The sequence below is a fragment of the Stegodyphus dumicola genome, chromosome 10, assembly GCF_044657685.1.
Source record: "Stegodyphus dumicola isolate Sdum_Otavi_A_Nest chromosome 10, ASM4465768v1".
NCBI classification, from domain to species: Eukaryota; Metazoa; Arthropoda; class Arachnida; order Araneae; family Eresidae; genus Stegodyphus; species Stegodyphus dumicola.
This window is the reverse complement of record NC_140777.1, coordinates 176016105-176041366: the sequence shown is the minus strand read 5'-3', so window position 1 is coordinate 176041366 and position 25262 is coordinate 176016105. Positions and strand designations below refer to the sequence as shown.

Sequence of the window (25262 nt, the reverse complement as noted above, 5' to 3'; positions counted from 1 at the left end):
TTTCGACAAACAGCCAACAGTGTTAAATTTACTTTCAGTTCTAAAGAAAGATATAGAAACGTGGAAAAAGTCTTTAATTATTGGTCTTAACTAACAAACATTTTTAGAAAGAGAAAAAGAAGTGCTGGCAATTATAATAAAATTTCATTTTTATTAAAAAGAAAAATGGCTTCATCGGCGGCGCTTCATATAGCAGTTGAAAAGCATACGTTTGATTTTTGTTACAAATCTGATCCCACCAAAGATTAAGCATCACAAAGAAGCACAAAGCATTTATACTATCAATTTAAGTGCAAGCGTTGTCACAAGAAAAGTCACAAGAAATTATTTTGCAAAGCCGAGTGGGTTAAGTGTAAATCTATATCTCATTTAGAAAATCTCTATGATTTGTAAAACTTGAAAGGAAATGAAAGAAATAAAAATACGCAGAACACGAACGGAATAAAAGAAACAAAATTTAGCTTCTTTTTTCTCGAAACAAGGAAAGAAACTCCTAATAATTTGATTTATTACTAACTCCATAGGAAATAATTTGACGTTTAGATGATTTCTCGGATTCTGGATCCGAAAGATGTTATGTGTGTCAATCTATTTGGATAATTGTGTCATCTTATGTATCTACGCTATTTTCAAATCCTCAAGTCATCTACAAAATTACCACAATTAATAGAACCGACATAAAAAAGGCGATCCAACGGATAAATTATTTACAAGTTCAGAATTCTAAATGAGTAAAATAAAATATGAAGGTCAATCAAAAACGTGTTGTGACACTATTTGTTTTGAATTTTTAATGCCGTCACTATGTTCATCAGTTAAATATCAACGAATGTATCATCAAATTTCTTCTTTTTCCCTTTGGCGTAGGGGGAAAAAAGTGCATCTTTGAAACCCATGTGAACTTATCACATTTGGCCTTCAAAATGAGTGCTGGAATTCCACAAGAGTGAAAACCGTTATTATTACTGTTTCTAAATAGAATAGTTCAGTATTTGGTTTTAAATCATTTTGAATTTATAAGTGAAAAATAATAATGTTGTTTCATGATTTATTTGAAACGTTTTAAATGGTGTTTTTATGTGCTTAAGATATTTATTGATATGCAGATAAGGTCGGAAACCTTACTAATATTTTACGAAAAATCCGAAATAATGTCTGTAACAAAGGATAAATTTATCTGTCCGGTATTTAAACCCGCGAAGGATCTTTCCACTGATAAGTTATAGAGTTCCTCACTTTTATTCTGTTGAATTAAGTGTCAAGGAACCTAGTAAACTACTAAGCGAATAATCGCTTAAGTCCAAGAACAGAAATATTAACTCAAGAAGGGTTAATTATTCATTATTTACTCCAAATTAGACAGTGGCGTAGCGAGGGAAGCAAGGGGGTGTATGATCCCCCGGGCACCGCTCGCAGAGGGGCGCCAAATGGTCTCCAAACAAGATTTTCATCATATCACTGAGTGTTTTTCGAGGGGGGTGGCGCCAAAAGGGTATTTTGCTTCCGGTCTCAGTGATGCTCCCTACTCCACCGAAATTAGATTAACAGTTGGCCCCTTTGTTAGGGCGTACAGCAAAGCCTCCACTTGGACATAAACTCAAATGTAAAAAATACGAATTTAGTATTATAATTAGCTTTGATTTCAGAAACTTGTGGCATTGTTTCAGTTTTTAACAACATTTTGAATATATGTATTAACTTGCAATTTACATCTAACGATAGCTTCGTTATATTGTAATTAATATTCTACTTCTGGTTCCAATTCGTGCATAGTGCTTTGTGCATTTATAACTTAATCACATTATAAAACTATAATAAACTAGTAGCTTCTCTCTCGATTCTCATAGCAAGGGATTGTTGCAAAAGCTGTACATTTTTGCATTTTCATTTCGAAGTTCATATTCAATTTCCTTAATTAATTTTGTGACCAGACGTTTGAACTGAATCTGTAACTTTTCAATTTTGTTCAACTGCTCCTTCAGGACTCATTTTACTTTCGAAAGTTAAAATAACATGCAGATAGAAATTATATCATTCACTTTGTTTAAAGCTGATTTTAAAGCAAAATTAATCTACTCACACGATAATAAAAATTTTTTTTTTAAACTTAGTTTTGTCGCCCTAGATCCACCAAAAACACACGAGAATACTTTTATCGCAGTTTCTCATTGGTGTTTTTGTTGTATGGTGATTCAAATTAATCCAATGCTTTATTCTTTCAAACACTTTATGAAACTAATCTATTTACAAATTAAAAATGCTATTATACTCATTTATCGTTACAACTGTCTCTCGTCTTGGCCACACCTTCCTTCAGTCTTAACAAAAACTGAATTTTTTATAGTAATTATATAGGAGCGCGTAGCATCAACACCGACTCTGTATTGGTAGCAACCTATTATTTCCACAAACACTACTATTTCCACAAAAGCATACAGTCGAAGAAGAAAAGAGCATTTTGGAATATTTCTACCCAGGAAGCTGTAATTCGTAGTCAGTGTTCATCTAGTTTAGTCGCTAGTGGTCTCTCTTCCAACGAGAGGCACGTTATACTAGACAAGTTGAATCTGCGAAAGATGGCGCGTTAAGGCAGAATTATAATCTACTATGAGTTAAAAAAGTATTAGATGTTGAGTATTATGTGAGGTGGCGCATCGTCGCCCTAAGCGACCAGTAGAATTGTTGTTCCTCATAAATTAAACATATTAGTAATTCAAAATAAAATACACTTTTATTTCGATGTTGCTGTGAGAATGCCTTAGTTCGCATCTTTCAAAAATCGGGGCTCTGTGTCTCTTATGCTATCTGTATGTGTATCTAGGAAGTTTTTGAAAGTATAGAACATCTATAAGCTTAGCCATGTCTAAAAAAGTATGGTGAGATTTCCAGTTATGCGTATCAAATGGGCAAGGCAAGATTCCTACAATTGCTTGGCCGGTGGTGCCATGCGAGCCACACATCGATAGTCATATTGCATCTAGAAATGGAATTCATTTGAGAACAGGATGTCTCGTCATTCACGCGTCCATGTGCATCATGCAGTGCACCTATGCAACACCGACCTAAACATTACTTCAATCGACTGCTTTTTTATGGAACTGATATTTTAATAGCCGTCATTTTTACATTAAATATACTTCGCATTAAAAAGAAAACAATATAAGACTATGTCATTAATAATGTTAAATTTACATCTGGAACTTATATTTCATCGGAGGATATGGTGATTTTACCACTTTGTTGGATCATTCACCTTAAACTCCGAAAAGTTTTACAGTTCGACAACATTCTTTTGTCAAAGTTATTATAGTGTGTGTGGTTTCTGCTCGATTTTTCTTTTCACAAACTCTTATATCCTTAAGTTATTTTCTTTTAATCATTAGAAAGTTTTAAGTGCGTTGTATTTGGGGTCGGGTCTTGAGCCAAGGCATCCAGGGTCTAACACCGTTCTACCACTGCCTCCGAAATGTCGATCATTTTATCTAGAGGCATAAGACACCAGAGTCATGGAAGAAATTTCGGTCCCGTAGCTTTCTTCCAAATTTTCCTTTTGAAAATATCAGCAAGGTTTAAGCTAAAACTCACAGGAAAGATGAAAAAGAAAAAAGAAAAACTGATTAATCAGTTATTTCCATTTAGTTTGAAAGATACTGCTGCTATATACATAACCTTTTTACGATGAAAATGGCTAACGTTTTTAGTTACTATGGTAATGAAGTAAACACTATACTATACTGAAATCCCCTATTACAGGTTTATGATTTTTCTGCATATCTAAAAACAATTTCTTCTCTCATTTGATCCAAAAAATGAAGCGACAAGCAGCATCTTTTTTTAATCCTTTAACGTGGTTTCTCTATTAAATAAAGCGTAATTTTAACGGCAGTGATTGCACGCATGCTGTTGAGTAATTAAAAACTCAGCACGTCCCCTCCCCTCCCTTATGTTCACGTGTGAAGTCTCTGCCGCGCATAACACGCATGCGCATTTATAGTCGATTGTGTGCGTCATTGAGCATGCTGTCAGATTCTTGTTTTGTCGTCACAATATTTATATCCGCGAACTATGCTGTACCGCTGATGAGTATTTGCTGGAGCTTATTATTGTATTCGTAGCATGTTTACTTATGTATGGAAAATAAAAATGCGGCATTGATTAACATGAAGCTTCTGAGTAAAGTTGTACAAAGTTTTAAATATGACTTATAAATTTAGATTCATGATGAATTTTCCGTTTTGTGCAGTTTTGTGAAGGAGTTTTATTTTTAATCTATTAAAGAAAAAAAAAAAAAAAAAAAAAAAAAGCATTACAACCAGCTTCAACATATATTTACGGAATGCCTATCATTTTGGGGTCTTTTGATTATTTTGATGATGAACCAGGTAAATATAAGCTCATTCATTATTGTTCAGTAAGCTGTAAGCTTAGACAGACTATGAAGAGAAAAAAATATTACTAATGCCTTTTGTGTAAAAAAAAAAAAAAAAAAAAAAAGTTTGTATTTTAATATAAACATTGTATTTCAGCTTTGTTTAAAAACATCTTTATATCTTATTCCAAAGTATTAAATGTCTTACTTTCATTATGGTGTAATGCACAGAAAGATAGTTAATTTTTTTGCAGTAAATTATTAATAAAACTCTCTGCTACTTTAATGATATTAAATTTATAGTATTAAAATATCATGTTTTGTTTTAATAAGTATATTTTGAATGAGAAAAATTTGTCCGTGCATTTAATGTGAATATTTGAAATATATATGTTCCAAATCTCCATCAGGAATATTTTATTAAAGAATGCGTAGCTATAAAAATTTTATAAAAAGCCCCTAATTTGCTGCCATATTCTCATGTTTTCATGAAAGTTTGTTATTTATTAAGTAACTTTATCTGTACTAATTCAGAAGTCAAACAACAAAAATCAGCGTTTATCTGTATTGAAGTGGTTAAGTTTTTCTGTGTATACATTCCAGTGTTTCATTTAGTTAGGCAGTTCTATCCATATATATATGTGACGAAAAAGATAAAGCAATGATGAAGCCATAATGAACCTCAAATTTAGCAGCCAAGGAAGATTAAATATTAATTTTTTTATTTCAATTGACATTTGTGGCCACAATTTGCTTGGCACTCTAATCACGCCTGTTTCCAGAATATTACATTTTTGAAAATATTGTGATAGGAAGAAAGCAGAGCTGCAGTATCCTAGTAGCTATAGAGCTAGAAACATAAGTATGCAATTATCCAATATGGAGGTTGACCAAGAGAAGATTTTAATTCTTGTTGATTATTAACCCTCTGAGGGACACTGGTTTTTGTATCTGTCATGAAGACCTGTATTCAAAGACCACTTTATTAGCTAAATTTGTATATTTACGTACTTTAGGCTCTATTTTCATAAACTTACATTTATAAAGATGATATTTATATTATTAAAGAAAGTAAGAAAGCAAACCATCATAAATTATAAGCTAAAATATAACAAATGACAAAAAATCTCATGACCAGATAAAGCCGGCCATAATGCTCAGAGGGTTAAGAGAAAAGTTTTAAGTTCTCGAAATTCTAAGTTCAGTTTCCGATTCAACTACATCATCAGCGTTATGCAAGTCACATGAAATGGATTGATCTAGAAATGATACAGTCCTGGAAAGTTATTAGTCTTGTTATTATTCTTTTTAGAATACAGAGAGAAACTACCCAAATTAAAAATGAGGAATTAAGATGCTATTGCTAAATTAAATTATAAAGTTGATTTATATATTTTTTATTTTATCAACTATGTAAGAACCGAATAACACATATTAAGGATGTTCTACTTTTCCTTTGTTTTTTTCAGTGGCGTAGCTAAGGTGGGGCAAGCGGGGATATCAGTCCCCGGGCACAGCATCCAAGGGGCACCAAATTGATGCTACAAAATTATTTAATAATATATTTTCTATTTTTGGTACACAGAAAGGGGCGCAAATTCTTCAGTTGTCCTCGGGCTCTGGAAACTCTAGCTACGTCCCTGGTTTTTGTAAACCTCTGATGCAGAACTCTTTAGTTATACCAATGTTGAATTTATTAAGTTTCACTGTAAATTGATTGTTAGGTGAATACCTTTTTATTTACCTGCTGTATAAACTTTATTGACTTAAATATTGTACTAGATCAGAAAGTACAAAGAAAAAGATACTGTGATCCTGTTTAGCAAAATAAATTAATGTTATGAAGCAAATTGGGTGCCTTTTAAAAGTTTCTTTCAAGTCATGGAAGGAGTTTATTATGGTCTTAAGGTTATACGTAATAGCTTTACAATTTCAATGCTTTCATCCTGTCTGATTTTGAAGATTGTTGCAGTTTTGGCTAAAGTGCAGTCTCCAACTTATATGGCGCGTATCGATGTGTGCATGGACAAAGTCAAGGGCCAGTTGTGCAATTCTCTAATGTTTTTTTTAAGTGAAAAGTAGGTCAGTGTGTACATGGATACCGAGTTTGTACAATTCTTTGACTTGTTATTTTCAAGTTGATGCAGAATTGCACACTGAATGACGCGTAATTTTGAAAAACGCGCGAAGCAGTGGGTGATTCTGCACTTTCCCCGCAGTTTCAAGTGTTCCTGACTGTAATCTGATACTTTAAAATAGGCAGTTCAAGCTCATAATGACTCTTCCTTCTTTTGGGATTATAATAGATGTTGTTATGGTATTGTTGGAGTGCACAGAAGGATTAGGTAATTTAAATTAGAGGACTCATTCATCTTCTGCAGCAGTCATTACTATGGTTACAAGGTACGACAGAAAGGAAAAAATAGCCTTGAAGTGCCTATTTAAAGCAACAGATTATAGTCACAATTTGTTAGCACTTCATAGAGTAGATAACAAAATTAATAAATTTTGCATTATCTAAAGAAATTAAGCACAGTTACTGAAGATTTTACCAGGGCTGTGCAGTCGGAGTCGGGCAGATTTTGGGGTAAAAGGAGTCGGAGCTGGAGTCATTAAAAACAGGTAGATTCCGACTCCAGCTTTTGTTGGACAGTTTGAATTTGAAATGAAATTAACATGAATTGAAAAAAATTAATGACAAGCTGAGTTATTATTTTTATTTATGGACTATATACATTAATAAATAGTTATTTTCTATTTTATTGACATACTAATAAATAAATAGGAGGAAGATAGATGTGATATTTGCCTTTAGTGATTAAACTGATTCATTTAGTTATAAATCTCGCAGGTAAATTTAGGTAAGACGCAATAGCAGCAAAAACTCCCAAAATTGATGTCATTCTTAGGAAGCGAGCAGGAAAAGGAGTAGTTATTGATCAAGCAATGCGATAAGGAAGTACACATTTGATGATAAAGAGGTTTTTAGAATTAAGAACTGTTTTAGAAGATGTAGATAACCCTAATGTTTCACTAACAGAAAGACTGACTGTGGAATGATCTTGCAGAATTGGAGGTTGATCTTTGGATTATGGTAACTTGGCGATTTTTTGGCGAAAATTTGGCGACCAACTCTGCTACAGCAACCCTCTATTTTTTTTTTTCCGCCGCCATTTTGTCTTCACAAAGTAAAGACATGTTTCTTTTCTTTTTATTTACTGAACACTTTTTCCAAAAATCTACTAGCCAAATTACACTTATACTAGAAATTTTATCTAACAAAACTGCTTAATCATGACAAATATTCGCTGCAAAATTGGGAAAAAGTGCACAATCGCAAACTCCTTGTGCGTTTTTCACAATAACACATACACATAAACCATGTACACGTCGACTTATTTTTACTTAAAAAAAATCCCAGAATTGCACAAAAATGGCATTGCGCACACTCTTCACTATATCCATGTACACTGCTTTTTTCTCATAAATTAGAAAAATTTCACGAAAATGCATGAAAATACTCAACGTATACTACTCAAACATATTCCAAAATACTACAAACATATAACTCACAAAATCATGATCATTAAATTAAAATATAATTAAATTAAAAAACACTACTTAAAATATAAATAAGCACATGCATTAAATTAATAAAAATTAGATTACAATCCTAATTACTTTAAACTAAATCATTGCTAATAACAATTTTCAAATAATACCATTTTAATTTATTTACTCCTTACATTTAGAACAATGCATAAAAATAATATCCTCAAATGATTAAAAATACTAACTTACCTAATCTTCTTCAGAATCTTCATTACGTCGCTGCAGTACTACTGCTAATTTCTAAATCCTAAAGTAGTCAACTGGAAGTCTGTTCACCAAGTAATAAGAAATTAATAAAATTTCACCTATACTCAAACTACTTTCAGCAAACCATGTATCCTTTCTTACACTCCTTTTCACAAAATGTCCATTTTCACCATATTTCTTGCACCACCATTTAAACTTGTAATATCCTTCCTTTCACACAATCTCAACTTATTATTATTATCAGATAAACACATTAAAAATTTAGAATTCACTTTACATAGTGCCATGCAATCCGAAAATTAATCAACACTATTTCACACAACACACAATGAAGCTTTTCCAAATTAACCCCCTTTTCCGATTAAAGAACCATAATTCGTCCATTAATGTCACGTTTCACACAACACAGAATATAGCTAAATACGAAATTTCCAGATTTCCCCCCTTTTCTGATTAAACAACTGTAATTCGTCCATTAATGTCACATGACATATCTCGTGGTCTCTCATTTTCCTCACACAAAATAATGCATAATCGGAACTGAGTGCTTCTCACATTATTACCAAAGTCCTAGGTAGTAACCTTTATCGCCTCCAAAATGTCGCCAAATTACTAGTTACCATATTCCAAAGATCAGCCGAATTGGAAACTCTTCTTTCTATCCATATATAGCCACAAAAAAGCTGCAATCTGAAGAATTAACATGAGGCGAGAATGGAAGAATGGGATGTTTGTCCTTTCTGAAATGGAGGGTTTATTGCAAAAGGAATCATTTCCTCAATGAAGAAAAGAGAAACTAGTTTACTAGACAATGAGATCTTGCTGAGTTCAATATAGGTAGATCCGAAACACCGAATTTTTCTTGGATGACGAACAAATTAAAAAGGCAAAGAAAGCCACCTATGAACTTTCACTAAGAATGAAATTATTCTCAGAACAATTAGAGATTTTGAAACAGGACAGTGAAACTGCAGACATTGCAACTGAGTCTATCATCCTCTTCCAGTGATGAATTAGATTTTGAGAAATATTTTTGGATAATATTGAAAAAGGCTAAGGCAAAGCGAATGAAAATAAAGAACCAAGAGCCGTTAGATATAAAAATGGAAAAAAAAAAAAACACAAACAAGATTTCTACACGGCCTTTGAAGAAATAGAGAAATATGATTGCGCTTGTAAGACACCGCTTTTAGAACTTATAAAAATCTATACTGAAACGTTAAAAGAAGTAGCCCTAACAGTAACAGTCTTCTTCCTACTCAAGTTAGTGTGGAAAGTTCTCAGGTCTGAAGTTTATCAAATCCGATCTATGGCCCTCCAACAAAGATCTTGCGGAAGCTATACTCTTTCTTAGAAATTAATAATGCCACTTTTTCCATTTCATAATAAATGCTAATTTAATATAAATAATTTGCTATGTCATCAATTTTTTTTCTGTAGTATTTATTACTTCTTTTATATTAAAAAAATAAGCTATAACCCATGTGTATATGTTTACATATATATATGAGGGAGTCGAGTCGGAGTCAGTCATTTTTCTCTACCGACTCCACGGCCCCTGGATTTTACTTCACCACTGCAACCCTTCATGCTATAAACAGAACAATATAGTATTGATTTTCCTTGAAGAATAAGAGCTTGTATGCCACTGTTTTTTTTTTTTTTTCTCTTGTATTATTTCCATTATTAATTATAATGTTATTCCCATTATCGTATTAGCCATGATAACTTGTCAGAGGCATCTCAAAATCAGATAAAGTATTTCAAGATAAGAGGAAGTCAGTGAGGCATTTTGCAGTGATATCTCCAGTTTTTAAAAATTCAAAAAATATTTTTCTGTAGTAATACTTTCCAGAAAAATGCATTGATCCATTCTTAAAATTAACATCTTATTGCGAACTAAGACTACTAAATGTTTCTGACTGCCATTATTTATACATAATAGAATTAAATTCATTATAAACCATTTTAATTATTTTCATGTGAATGTCCTTGCTAAAGTATGTAACCATGTTTTCAGGTTTTCTGCATAATGAATTTATATTAGGACATTAAATCAAATTGTTTTTAGAATTTTTTCATTTGTATAATTGTCAGTGTCTGTCAGTCAGTCATTCCTTAAAGGAAGTGCATTTGATGTAATTTTTTCCCATAATATTATTATTATGTTCCTTGCATTATTATTGGAAAATTCGTTAATTTTTTTTAATTAGAAATATAATGATAGGAAATAAGATTTTCCAGCCTCTAGCATCTATTCTTTTTCTCTCTTCTGTGTTATTTTATCATTACTTTTTTAACTTTTCTCAAGAGCTTGCTGTCTTAACTCTCAAAAAGGGTTCTTACCATGTACATATATAATAGGGGACCAGAAAGTAATGTCGCTTTCTTACATTAAATTCAAACGAATACATTTTTAACAAGTTTTTATTTTTAATCAGTAATATAATCACCCTCGATATCAACAACCTTTTTGCCATCTAGTGTGCAGATTTTCAATCTCGGACAGATAAAAATCAATTGGTTTTTGAGTAAAATATCTTGAGAGAACATTTTGGACATCATCTAAATTTTAAAATTTTTTGCCACTAAGAAAATGTTGTAAGGATCCGCATAAATGGAAATCCAATGCTGCGATATCGTCCGAGTAAATTGGGTGAGTATGGCAATACTTCCCACCCCAATTTGTTAATTCTTTCCAGTGTTCGTCTTGCACAGTGCAGTCTTGCATTGTCGTGTTGCAGAATGACGCCTTTTCTGTTGACAATTGATATTTTTCGATTAAAGATTGGTTCACTAGATCCAATTGTTCACAATAAAGGTATACATTAACAGTTTTTCCAGGTTTCAGCAATTCAAAATGAACAATTCCGCGAATACTCCATCAAACACCCAGAAGCGACTTTTCGGGATGTAACCCCTATTAAAACTGCCTTTTGTGTTTTGGATTATCATATAGAACTTATTTTTTTGTCACCACTAATCAAATGATCAAAAAACGGTTCTGTATGGTGCCGTTGAAGCAATACGGTGCATGTGATGGATCGGTTGGCTTTGTTCTTTTCGGTCAGATTATGGGAGACTCAGACACCTGATTTGCTTATTTTTCCATTCTGCTTTAAATGTTCTTCGATTGACATGGATTTGCTTCCATTTCTGCCCTTAGCATGTTGTTGTCGACATGCGCAGAAATGACATTACTTTCCGGTCCCCCTATTATATACATAGGGTGTTTACACATTTTTATAATAATTTCAATGAAATTTCAAAAAGAATTTAAAAAAGTAAAAATTTTTTTAGAATAAAAATTTCTGATAACAGCTTATTATTGAAAATGAGAAAAATTGTCTGCTACTTTTAAATTTATTCTCCTTTCAAAATGTAAACAGGCTGTGGATTAAAGGATATGTTTTTGTGCTTTCCAAAGAGAAATATTCCTATTCCAAAATTAAAAAACATTCTGAAATGCATGGTATTAAAATTTCGAAGTGCAAAATAAGCCACATTATTAATAGAAAAGGGAAAAACCATCAGTCATTATTTCTGCATGGAATTATGACTCCAAGCAAATTCCAGAGAACAGTACATATTGTTTCTAATGTTAAATTGTTGGCAACAAAAGAAATTCTGCTGATACAGGAATCAATAGCAAAGTCTTTACAATGATTTACAACATAAAAAAGCTAAAAAACATTATGTTCATCAGCTTTTGCTGAGGCATGTGGCTCAAAGTAGAACAGTTTGTAGAAACCTGAATAAAAACTGTTTAGTAAGAGATAAATCCTAATACACTGGAAACTTTGATGAAGCATGGATTTATGTATGACTGCAACAAGAAAAGGTCTGCTTATTATCGAAAACAAAAAGGAAAAAAGATCAATAAAATGCTTCAATTGCTATAAAATTCTTTATAAAAATATACACATCCAGGTAACTGGCTGTGCCAATATGCCAGACTATTTGAAACTAGACTAACTTGATAAAAAATGATCCTTGGTTTCAGAAAAATTTATTTTTCAATGACTAAAATTTGATTAATAAATTCAAATGTCTTTATTAGAAACAATTTTTAAAAATGCATCTTTTTTGTAGTTCTTTTTTATTTATTTATTTTTTTTTTATTCTTTAAAGAATGCAAAATTGATATCCTCACATTTTTTACTTTGTTGTATGAAGTAAAGAAAGTATTGTAATCGTGAAAAATTTTGGGTACCATATTTCAATGGAAATATTTATTTTGACCATTTCTGAATGGATATATGTAAATATTCATGTTTGGGCGGTGTCAAATTGGGGAAGGGAGGGAAGTTTTTTTTTTTACAAATAACGAAATCTCACTTTTAATGGGATCTCCCAGTTTCTATACATAAAAGCTTTATACTCTATGAAAAAATAAAATTATAAGAAGTTTGACTTCTGTGTGACAAAAGTTGACTGAGATATTTAATTTCAAACTTTACAATTTCGGTTGTCATTTTCAACTTGTCTTGAGAAATCAGTTAATTAAAATAATTCAATGAAATAAGTTTAAATGAAGTGCATCAAAAATTGTGTATAATTTAATAGGCTATACAAGGAAATAATGTGGTGTCCACATGAGATTTTTTTCCTCTAACCTTTTCTCTTCATATATTTCTTTGTAATTGCGAATTGTATTGTTTATCATACTGTGGTTGTGTTCAGTATTGGAATCAACTTCCATAATATGTTCTGACAAGGTTCCATTATGCCAGGGCATCCTTAAAAGTAAGTTTGATTTTTGCCTTTATTACTGATTAATTAAGCAGGGGATAAAATAAAACTTAGGGACCTTTGTGAAAAATGAGGACTTTGCAAAAGTTCTGAATGGTATAAACATGCATGCACCTTTGTGCAAGTGAGTGATTTTTCGTAAAGATGCTGAAGAATAGATGAAAATCTCCTGATTAATTTATTAATGTTAATTATTACTGTTAATTAATTTATTATTACCTAAGTGAAAATCATACTTTCATACGTGTGTCCCAGCAAAGGTTCTAACACACTTACGAAGATTGCTTCTTTTCAAGTTAGAAACTTGTTTTCTTAAGGATGGGACATCTTTTTAAAGGCTTCAGTCTTTTCAAATAGTGGCCACCTGTAAGGCTTCTATTAAAAAAAAAAAAAAAAAAAAAAAAAAAAAAATATATATATATATATATATATATTATTAGACTTTTTTTGTATTCTAGGACTTGAAAGAAATTAGCATGAAATCCATGCATGTTATGTGAAGTGAATTTGTGGAAATTTTAGTTTCACAATCTGATTTATGCAAGTGCAAATGGGGCATATATCTTGTAGACTGTAAAAATATAGTGTTAGCAGCAGGAATGCAATTTTAAACTGTATGTTTTAATTTATCATATTCTCTCTTCAAAACTCTCAAAAATAGCTAAAGAGCTATTGTCATGCAGTTTTGTTTGTGAGTAATATCGTTAAGTTACTGTGTATTTATATAATTTTTAAAGGAGATATTAAAGTTTATTTTCTGTTGTGGTAAAAAATAGAAAAAAGGATTACAGCAGAAAGAAACTGAATATTTAATTCTGCACTTTATTCATGCATAATTAATTTGATGTTATCCCTGTCATTAGTTAATTAAGCTTTGTAACCAGTAAGAATTCTGTAGGTTTTTCTCTTCCCTTCTTGTCCCCAGTGGCATAGGAACCATAACTGGTACTAGGAGCATGATACTTGTTTAGTGTCTCTCCTCGAAAAACATATAGTAATATATATATAGGCTATACTTGTTATACCTAAGTGAAAGAATAGAATATAATGCAAATAATAATAAAATGCAATATCTGCCTTAAATGCCTTAGACTTAAAATACTCTATTACAAAAAGTCACTAAACAAACTTCTATAAAATGCTGTATAGTTTTTCAGGATAACATGCTCAGCTTTTACGTTAATCAAGACTAGGAATGGATTTGGAAATGTATCTGTGTCACTGGAAAAATCAGACATACACTCATCTAAAATTATTTTAAAACATATAATTTATTATACATATTTATATAATTGGTTTACATGAATCTAAATATGTAAAATAAATGACAAACATACAATTTTTAAACAATGAAAAAGTTAATATGTATATGTAAGTATATATATATTTAATAATAATATAATATATTAATACAATTAAATATATATATATATATATTTGCCTTTGATAAAGCAAATTTATCAATTACTTCATCAAAGTTGATCATTTCAAATTTTTCTGTTTCTACATTTAAAAGTGCTAGGTCACTTAGACTGTCATTGACCATAGATATGCCAAAAATAATTTTAATTTTCTGAAGGAATGTTCATAGCTAGCAAGTGATACTGAAATAGTAGGGAGTATTTGAAGTGCAACAAAGTTTGGAAAAGCATTTTCGCTGTACGAGATTATAAAGGTAAGAAGCTTTAATGGAGTTTTAGGTTTAATTTCTTTTCTATTATGGAGTAACACCTTGCAGTCACATTGTTTCAACATAGAGTTCTATTTCATTAAAATCTCTAATATAAAATTCACTCACAATTTTTACAATTCGTTTAAAATTGTTATCAACATTATCCCTGTTTAACAAATTTTCAACGTCCAGTAAATATCTAAATTTGAAATTAAGATCAGATCACTTAGTCTTGTAAATTTCCTGCTGTTGATGATCAGGAACGAGAAATTTCACTTTCTGCAGAAAGGCCGACATCTCTAGCCAATTCTCCAGGCATTTTTTGGTGTCTTCTAACACAGATAGATGTATCAATACCCTATTTCTCACAAAGAGACTTGGCCTTTCTATTCCTCTTCACAGGTCTCGTCTTTGCAATTTTTGAGAGTTCACTCGCTTATGATTCAAGATGATGCAATGCTTCTCTAAAGTTCATTTTAGGATCATCTCATTCTGAGCTGAGTATGATCAGTTCTCCTCAAGAGTTCATGCCAGAAATGGACTTAAATTAAGAAATTAAAATTAAGTGTATTTTGCAATAAAATTGTAGCTTCACTTCTGTTGTCACTTGTAGTAGAACTGCAGTCTGCTGATTATTTTAATAGTTCTACTAATTCTTCCAGCTCAGCAGTACTAACACTGACTGCTTGTGCTCTGGCACTACATCTTGTTTTAAGTTCATGTTTAACAGTTTTCTTTAAGGCATTTTTTAATTCCCATCATAATGTTGACTGGAAGAAAAAAAGATATATATTTTCAATTATTCCAAAAGAAGTTACAACTTTTGGATCTTGCTTAGCTGAAGTAATTCCTACTAAATTTAGTGTACAAATAATGCTTCATTATTTTTTTCCATAATTCTTTGTTGAACACCAGATATGTGACATGACATCATAGCACTGTTATCATAGCATTATGATCTATAGTTTGTTAATGAAATCTATTCGGAATTTTTCTAAAATTGTATTTTCAATTGAGGCTGCTTCTTTAGCATGTATTTCAATAAATCCCAAAAAACATTGACAGAAACTTTTTTTGCTGGTAAAATCAATATTTACATACCTAAAGACTTACAATATTTGTTCTTGATGAGTGATATCAGGAGTTGAATCAAATAAAAGTCCATAATATTTATTTCTTTTGATGTCACTTTTCAGTTGGTTATTATAGTTTGTTGGATGAATTAATAATAATTCAAGGTTGAAGGGCTTATAATATTATAAAGAACTGAAGCGTAATGTTTGCTATCATTTTAAAATAACAAGCGTGAGCTTGTATCTCGTGTACAAAAATAAAAATATTTCTTTATTTTAGAAAAATCAAGTGGTCACAAAGAAAGAACAACAATAATTTAAAATTTATTTCCCAGAAATCAATCAAATAATAATTGAAATTTTCCAGAAAATCCTATTTGTTTGGGGGACCATTTGGCATCCTTCTGTGACCAGGGAATGATAGGCCTCTGTGCCCCTCTCTCACTATGCCACTGCTTACCCTCCTAAAATGACTAATATTATAATCTTATATGTTATAGAACTCATAATAAATTTAAATCATGAAAACAAAAGTTGAAATATTTTTATATTTAAAAATGAAATGATAAAATACAATTTTTATATAAATAACTTTAAATTAAAAAATACTGGTTTGTTAGATTATTTCATTAGATATTTTATACAGTTTGTATCAGTAATATCCATTATGTTAAAAAGCATTAGAAGGCGTCTGCCTTGAGCTTCTAGTTTCGTAAATGAATCTGTGACTTTTGTCTATGTAATTTATTATTATTTTTAATAACTTCCACAGAAGCTGAAATGAAAGTTAGCCATTTATAATCAGAGAGCATCCCTTGGCATGCTGCCATTTCTTTCCAGCATATCTCAAGTTTAAATGACTGCTTTTTCAGTTTTAATGAGTTATTACTCAATTAAAAGTTCTTCAGTTCATAATTTTTAAATAACTAAATTTAGCAGACATTTTAAACAGAACTTATTTTTAGAGGAAAAAAAATTCTGAATGTTTGGTATCTTAAGTGGAAGTTTCTAAAGCGAACAGGAGTTTTTATTCTTTTTTAGTTTCGGATATAACTTTACTTTTACGACCATTTCTCAGCGAATTGAATTCATACAGAAATGCAGATTTTTAAATCCTCTTTTGGCGTAGGTATAAGAATAATATTCGTTTCTCCAATTTATAAAATTCTCGCGCAGTGAAATCGATTTTGTAATTTACTTCCTTTTTCGACGAGCGATTTTCGTACGTATGAATTTTATTTTAAGAATAAAAGTTTTGTATTGGAAAGCAGAAGCGCATTTCTTCTGCCTTTTCAATGATAAAGTATTACGGCTAATTTAACTTTGTCATTTTTTTCCCTTCTTTCATTCTTCGCATTTTTTCTCGACGCATATTTCATTTCTATCTATGAATTTATGGCTTCATATTTATTCCTACAACAGCTTCGCTATTTCCTAATTTAAGCTTTTAAACCTCGTAGGTTGACATGCTGCTGTTTGGAAATGCTACATTTAATTTAGGAGTTTGATATTTTTATCAGTGGGTATCGGAAGCGATTATTTTACGGTAGAATGATTTTTTATCGAACTTTAGAAACATTGATTTATTTTACTTCCATGAACAGCCTTTTAAATAGTAAAACTAATGTTTAATGGTACAGTTCTAGATATTTTCTTTTTGTTATTTACAAAAAGCAGTCGGTTGGTATTTATCTGATAGCTGAGTATAATAGTTCTATCCATCTAAGGAGAGGAATGCCTTCATGAGCGACTTTCTAAGAGAAACTGTCTCGGAAAACCACGGAAACTCCTATGTGTACAAGCATTCACGAGATTCAAAGTCGGATCGAACTACCAATTTTGGAACAATTTTTTCTGCTTAGTCACGACAGCCAATCACCACAGAACGCTTTGTGGATCATAGGGAAAATTGGTTCTCAATTACAAACAAACTGATTGGTTGAATACGAATAACTTTTTTTCGAAAGGAAGGAAAAAATCGCGCGTCTTTCTTTCAATATTAAACCAGGCAGAAAAATAGTCTGAAACAGTTGTTCGTGTGAAACAAATGGCGTGTGTGATAAGCGCCCTCTACCCCTACAGTCAGTGCCGTTGTAACAGCACTAGGAGCTCCTGGGCAAACTAGTGTGCTGGGGGCGCCTACGACTGGCATTTACAGAAATACATTAGCATATTGTAAATGGATTAGCATGGGGTGCCGGGGCAAATGCAAAATGCGTTAAGACAGCCCCATGAATATAGTAAACCTCCACTAACTGACATTTTTTTAGCGAATAATCCTCATGAACAAACAGTTTCTGAATAAATTACCGCAGTCCGACCATTGTTTTGACCAAAAGTTATGTTCTAAATTACACGCACAGGGTAGGGCGATGCCGAGGAACCTGCATCCGTGACTTCATCACCAAATGAGACCAAAATCTTAGTTCTTGTGAGTGTATCCGCTGATGACCGGGTGGTTTGACTGTAATGATTGTCGAAGAGAGAGAGAGAGAGAGAGCTATCAAGAGTACAGTTGCTGATTATTTATGAATAATAATAATAATAAAAAATATATCTTATTCAGTTTGGAGTCTCTTTCTTTATTCGGAATATTACTTGCACAAAAAATGTATGACTTAATTAAGAGTAAGTTTAAGAGATGGAACAAATTCATATTTTCTTCACTGCTAATAATAAAAAGGTCTTGAATCTTTCGAATCTCGAATCTTTTATGTAATAATAATAAAACAAAGTAATATTAAAAGTTTTAGAAATTTGAAACCGGCCTTTAATGAAAAATACATTCAAGAGCAACAGTTTTTAAAAATATACCTGTATCTATTAAAAAGGTATAAATGAAGTCCGTAATTAAAATTCTTAAAGTAAAGTTTCATTTTTATGTAAAAAATTATTTGAGTAACAATTCTGTTTTATCCTTTTGCATTTTCCTGAAGTCTTTCAAAATCAAAGTAGATATAAAGGGGAGATGATTATTTAAGTTAACACGATAAATACCAAACATGAAAGTTTTTATTTGCCGCGGAAAATTACGAGTGTGGTACTCAGGGCCGCCGCGAGGTGACGCTAGATTCCACTGAAATTGTAACAATCGTATTCTTTTTTTTTTTAATGAACTGTTCTGTTGGACGTCAAAAAAAAAAAAAAAAAAAAAAAAAAAAAAAAAGTATCTTCAGAATTTTGAGTTAAAATGTTTGATGTTTTTTAGGTTAGAATTCGAAAGATACAAATATCAGAAAAGACGCAAAGATCTGAGTTTTCGAATCTCAAATCTTTTTGAAGATTCAGATGATTCGAATGTCTCATCTCCATTAGTTTTAATCCTCTGTGCATGTTTGTACGTTGGTCTTTTATCGCGTAGCTACTTATATTATCGCATTAGTAGATTTTTATTATTAGTGCTTATATTTATATTGCTTATAGTTTGTCATCTACGACTTTTTTTAAATTCGATCTTTACTTGTTCAAAAGGATAATTAAGATTTGAAGAGTGAAGATGTTAGTCGAGACATCCTGGCTGGTGAAATATTTTCTTCTGAAGTAAAATCCAAATTACTAACGAAAGTTTAATCTAAAGTAGGCGAAAAGTCCGTTAATTAAAAAAAAAATCCTTGAAATATCAACTAATAATCGAATTTAGAAGCGGTATGTGGGATAATTATTGATTTCCCATATTTTGAGAGGAGAGGACGCGGTGTATTGATTAAAGAAAAACCGCCGATAGGTAGCGTCGTTACTAGTGACTGCGCACGAAATAAGCATATATATATATATATATATATATATATTATTAATCGTTGCGAATGTTGTGTGTCTATAAGAATGGTAAATCTGCCAAAAAAAGCTTTGCCGGCGAAGCTCTTTTACCTTAACTACAAATCGAGATCTGTTGCTTTGCGTTAAGGTCTAAACACACATAAATCTGCGGACTGGAAAAGGAATTAGATTCGCTAGGAAATCGGGCAAGAACCAGAAGATGTTTAAAAGAATCGCTTTTGGGTCGTTCTAAACCCAGAGAAGTGCTGTAAATGTGGAAGAAGTCATCGCAGTAATCAGTGTTCGCAAAAAGAAGAAGATAAGCCTACCTGCCTGTTTGGTGGAGAATCACATGTGAGTTCGTATCGTGGTTGCCCTGAGTACAGAAAGAGATTTGAGAAAAAACAGCTCACTCGGAAACATAACTCGCAGAAGCAGCAGATGAAAGTACCGCGTAATGGCAAACCGCACATTGAGTTAAACAGTGTTAAACGAATGTCGCATACTGCGCATGCTCAGAAAAGAATTTGGCGTAATAACTATGTTGGCGCGATTTGAAAAGAAGATAAATACGGCATATGGTAGATGTACCGCCATCTGATTGTAAACAAATCTGGCGTTTAAAACTTCGTAGAGTATAATGTAAATTAATTACTGTGTTAAAATACTATTTTTTGTTGTACTGCTCAAACAACTAGAAAGCTGAAATTATTGCGAAGTAATGTGAAGCAGTGTTTGCATTCAAAATGTAAGATATAATACTTATGAAATTCTGCACATTCCTCTGGAACTGTAGAAATTTTCTTTCAGAAAAAGACTGAAATTTAGGATATATTAGTTGAAAATTTATTCATTATACTTTTAAGCAATAAAAACAATTCAGGATTTACCATACGTTCCATTCGTACATACATAAAGAAATACTGAGGAATATAACAAGTGCTTGCAAATAACACTGAATTTTACAATTCCTTAATGCTAGTTATTAAATTCTTTAAAATGAGAAAATATAAGCGCGGATATACGCTAACAAACTAAGCTAGAATCTCTAGTTTACAATTACTGAATTATAGCATGTGAACAAATTACATCTAAGTAACGAATTATTACGAACATATGTTAACAAATTAAAATGAAACATATATTAGAAAAATAAGCAAGTGCAATCGGTATGGACGTTAAAATAACTAATTAGCAAAGTTCCACAACATTGCAGTTGTGGAATCACTCGAACACACTCGACAGCCATGGAGATCACGAATAAGCTAGCGTAGGGTTGCTTAGTCGCCAATATTTCTCCCCGCGCCAAAGGTACACCATCAAGCATGCGCAGTAAGCGAAATTCGCTTAACACTGTTCAACTCAATGTGCGGTCTGCCATTACGCGAAAGTACCCACCCTTGAAGACTTCTTACAACTGGCAAAGCCTGATTTTAAAGTTACTGAAGCAAGACCGAGTTATAGCTCCAGAGCTAAAAGGAATATACAGCCGCCATCTGAAGAGATGACCGCTGCAGTCAGCTAGCTGGTTGCAGGATTAAAAAATTAGGAGCTTCCTTAGCACAGTCATCGCGCATATTGAGAAGATCAGGGCAGCCAAAAATACAGCTGAGAAGATGATAGCTGGATTTCAGGCAGCTTTAGCGATGCTGAAAATAGTAGAAGAGGGTTAAATTTGCAGCTGCTTAGTTAGGACTCTGTGGATTAATTCTGTACATCTTAGCAGACTTCATTATCATGGACACGGCTACTCACTTGTTCGTATGGAGGTGAGATTTCTGAATTTGCTTTTCTCATGTTCGATTTATGCTTTGGTTATTTTATGGCATAATTCGCAACAACTTAGCCTTTCTACAAGGGGTAGGGTTCTCGGTGACACATGTACCCTGGTGTTACACCACTTCTCTTCGTGTTCGTGTGGCATCTAAAGTGAAAGCGTTAGCATACAGGACCAGCAGCGCTTGTGAAGCTGCAATGTAGTTGTGCTTACCAATATCTGCGGTGCGCAGTATCCTTTATCGAATTCTGGATCTGTAGCATTACATTTTTCAATATAGCCATGATGTTTTATGAGCAGATAACACACTCCCTCTCCCCAAAATAAACTTCGCTTGTCTAAAATTGCGGAGAAACTGAATTAGATATTGGGTGTTTATTGTGTAGATGGCGAACATAATTTTTCGCTGCATTGGAAACATTAACGCAATGCCTTTTTCTTGTGAGTCAAAGCAGGCACACTTTCATTCCCCAAAGTTGACAACATCGTATGTTTTCACGGATCTTTTCACATTTTAGGACTTTTTTCTCTTAAACGCAGTGCCTAGTTAATGGCTTTACAGCTTGTGCAGTAAACGCAGAATTTTAACATTACTTCACAAACATGCCGTCTTCGTGGGAAAGAGATGCTTTGTCTACGGGAACATTTTTTGCCCAGTGAAGGCGATCTATCTCGTTGCGAATCAAGGCATTCCTGATCGAGACATTCGGGGAAGGCAACATCAATAGCTCAAACTACAGATTGTCATGGCCTTATCGGTCTCCGGATTTAACTCCAGCAAACTTTTGATTATGGGGATGTTTGAAATTTCAGATTACCAATCAGGTCTTTACTTTGTCGGAAATGAAAAATATCATTCATCGCACAGTGTATAAGACGATTTCTTTCTCATTTCGAAAGCTCTTTTGAAGTTCTTTATATGGCAGTTTAACATAGAGAAAAAAATAATTTAAAAGAAAATAATATTACCTTAAAGTTTAATATTTAGATCATAAAATAGTGGTATATCTTCATTGTATCATGCTCATATATGTGAGAACATCTTATTCCATTTCTGTTCTTATAAAATAGCTTCTAAAACGCAAGTCGCTGTATAAGGTAATTCTCCCACCTTCTTAGCATGCATTTCAGGGTGTAGTTGTACGCTAGGCCGGTATTCCAGAGGTCCGTGATTCGATTCCCGGCGAAGGTGGATTCTAATTTTTCATCTCTCTTGCTTCCAAAAAATCCTAATGTCTATACAGTGGCACCCGAACTAAAAGGGTGGCGGATGATGATTTCTCCCCACCTAGGATTTGTCGACCAAAAGGGGGAGTATATAAGGTATTTCTCTCACCTTCTTGGCGAGCCTTCGTGGTGTAGTGGTCTGCACGCTGAGCCGGTATTTCAGAGGTTCGTGGTTCGATTCTCGGCGAAGGCGGTTGCATGTTTTTCATCTTGCCTGCTTCCAAAAGAATCCTAATGTCTCTACAAGTGAACACTGATAGTTCAATCCGAGAATCAAATCCCAGCGAACAGGCCGGTTGCATAGACGTTTTCTCCATGCGTAAATGTGTATACGATTCAGTTTCCCTTGAAAAGCTCTCCATGAAGGCATCCGTCCCTTTAGGCAGATAGCCCTCGAGTGCTTTGCCGTAATCAAATAAAAACAACCACGCAAGGTAGTCTTACATTTTGTTCAATACGGTGCGGCGAAATCGTCAATATTGCTTATTGTAAATAATGCCTATAAGTCTTGGCATTTACAAGAAAGGTTTGCCAACTTTGATTAGGAAAAAAAAAAAAAAAAAATTGCAGCTGATTCCGCACATTCAAAAAGAGCGATATCAGTGTAAACCAGCTGTGAAATTCCTTGTAGAAAAATTATCAAGATATCGTCGGTTCTGCGTGCATTCAGTCTATTACGAACACATATTCACGCACCGACATAGTTAATCTGTAGTCAGCATAATTATTGTCGCCTTGAACATATATCGTTTCCGAAGCGCTAAACTGAATTATGAAGCGTCATCATACAGCAAAATGATTTTCAGAAACTCGCTAAATTTTGGCAGCATTTTTCAAACTTCTTTTGTGCATTTTCCTTTGCGTATTAAGAACTATATATTGTTACGTTTTTCTTTTCTGACACCAGTTGTTTCGGGGTTCGTAGATTTGAAGTGAATAAAGACAACACTACTTGATGAAACATCGAAACACACTTTATTTAGAAAATGTTAATCAGGACAGCTCCAAATCACTTTTTACAGTCGTCGAAGATCTCCTATAAACACGCTGAAACTCAGCGACACAGCCTTCACACTATCACGCAATAACGGTGGAGACAGCTTCACTGCAAGCACCAGAGTACAGCTCCCGACTCTGCTTGGTCGTTCTCGGATCTCCGCGTACTCTCGAGACTCTTTACGCTACAACTCGCGATGCACTCGAACGACACTCAGAGCACGGCTCCTGACTCTTCGGTTCAGTCGTTCCCAGAACTCAACACGCTCTCTCGATGATGCACTAACCGCGATACACTACGAGACTCTTCGATGCACTTGACGACCCACTCGGCACTCGCTGCACAGCTGTCGACTCGCTAGACGAGACACCAACTCGATACTAATTCGCACTCCAGACGAGGCACTCTGACTCGCCCTCTCGATGAAGCACACTCCAACTGACTGCGGATCAGCAGGGTTTATATAGCTTTCGGCTTGTGTTCGAGAACATTCTGGGCTAAACCGGTAAGAATTCGTTCCAGAAGGTTCTCCATCCGTCCATGGCATATTGCCAATGTTGTCGCCAAATAACAGATTTCTCGCCAAATGAGGCAACCCGACATTCTCTCGTCATTTTATAGCAACCCTAAAACTGCTTTGCGGGGGATCTATCTCACCGCGCCTGTACATTTCGTAACAATATCTTCTTTTTTGAATTTTTGTAAGTGTTAACAAACGCTGCCTCAAAATAAATATATTTCTAATCGTGACTGATAAGTAAAATATAAACATGTAATAAAATTCTTTCATGAATTAAATGAATGTAAATAAAGGATCTGCATGACTTGGGCCGCACCACCAGGCGAGTTGGTCAAGACCCTGTGAATATTAGAAAGATGGGGAATGGAGAATAGCTTTTTTTCAATCTTTCTTCTTCAGTGTCTTCATAAATATTTAGTAAACGAAATTTAAAATTTTCGTTTACTCCCCACTGGCGTTTGTTCATTTCGTTTTGGCATTTTGCGTTGAAAATTATAAACGGCGAATCACTTTTCAAATCGTTGCCACCCAATATTATCGCTCTGTATTATATTTAAAGAAATTAAATAATGAAGAAGCTGCATGAATGTATGTATGTTTCTCGCATTGTGATAAAATAACGGTACCTAGAGCCATCAAAATTTGAATAACGTAATCTTCCATAGAGCTCTAATTTTAATTTGAAATTTGTTTTATTATCGATTTCAAATTTTGTAACACTTCAGCGAATTTTTGATTAACAAACTCGACGATTTCAAAGTGAGCAATGGCAATACTCAGGGGCGGGGAGAAGAAAAGAAAAACATTATTATCTCCAACGCGCGATGTTCTGTATCTTAAATTCTAAAGGATACGCTGATTTTAAAATTATTTTGCGATATTGCTGTTGAATTGAATTTTATGGTTTGAGTACGTAGAACATGATCTCTGCATATAATAAAATAAAGAGTCTGTCTCTGTGTGTGTGTGTCTTTCGTTCGCGCTGCGCGTAAGCTAATAGACCCACGGCTACGAAATTTGGTACATAGGTACATCTAGACAAGAGCCAGTAGACCTCGATTCTTTCGAAATTCGAATTCGAATTTTTTTTATTTTATGTTTTGTGACGAAATCGCATCATTTTGAGACATAATGGGCTATAGGAAAGCGAGATTTTACTATGTACACTCCATTTTCACATCATCATGAAACGTAGGCACTTAGCTATTTTACAAACTTAAAATAAAATTCTTGTTTCAATAAATCGATTTAATACGAATTTATTTAACAAAGGGAGTTTAACACCTTTTCAATGGGATTT

General features: G+C 33.1%; 1 protein-coding gene across 2 annotated transcripts in view; it reads left to right on the top strand.

Moving 5' to 3' along the window:
- The first annotated feature begins 4021 nt into the window (after positions 1–4021).
- Positions 4022–25262, top strand: part of LOC118187004 (uncharacterized) — a 114397-nt gene continuing 93156 nt past the window's right edge. Inside the window, exon 1 of one of the 2 annotated variants that reach the window (XM_085825903.1) lies at positions 4022–4382. In XM_085825903.1, coding sequence (XP_085682029.1) covers positions 4337–4382 — 46 coding nt within the window. In that variant the 5' untranslated portion in view covers positions 4022–4336. The remainder of the gene's footprint in view (positions 4383–25262) is intronic. The other variant, XM_085825904.1, reaches the window with a different exon arrangement.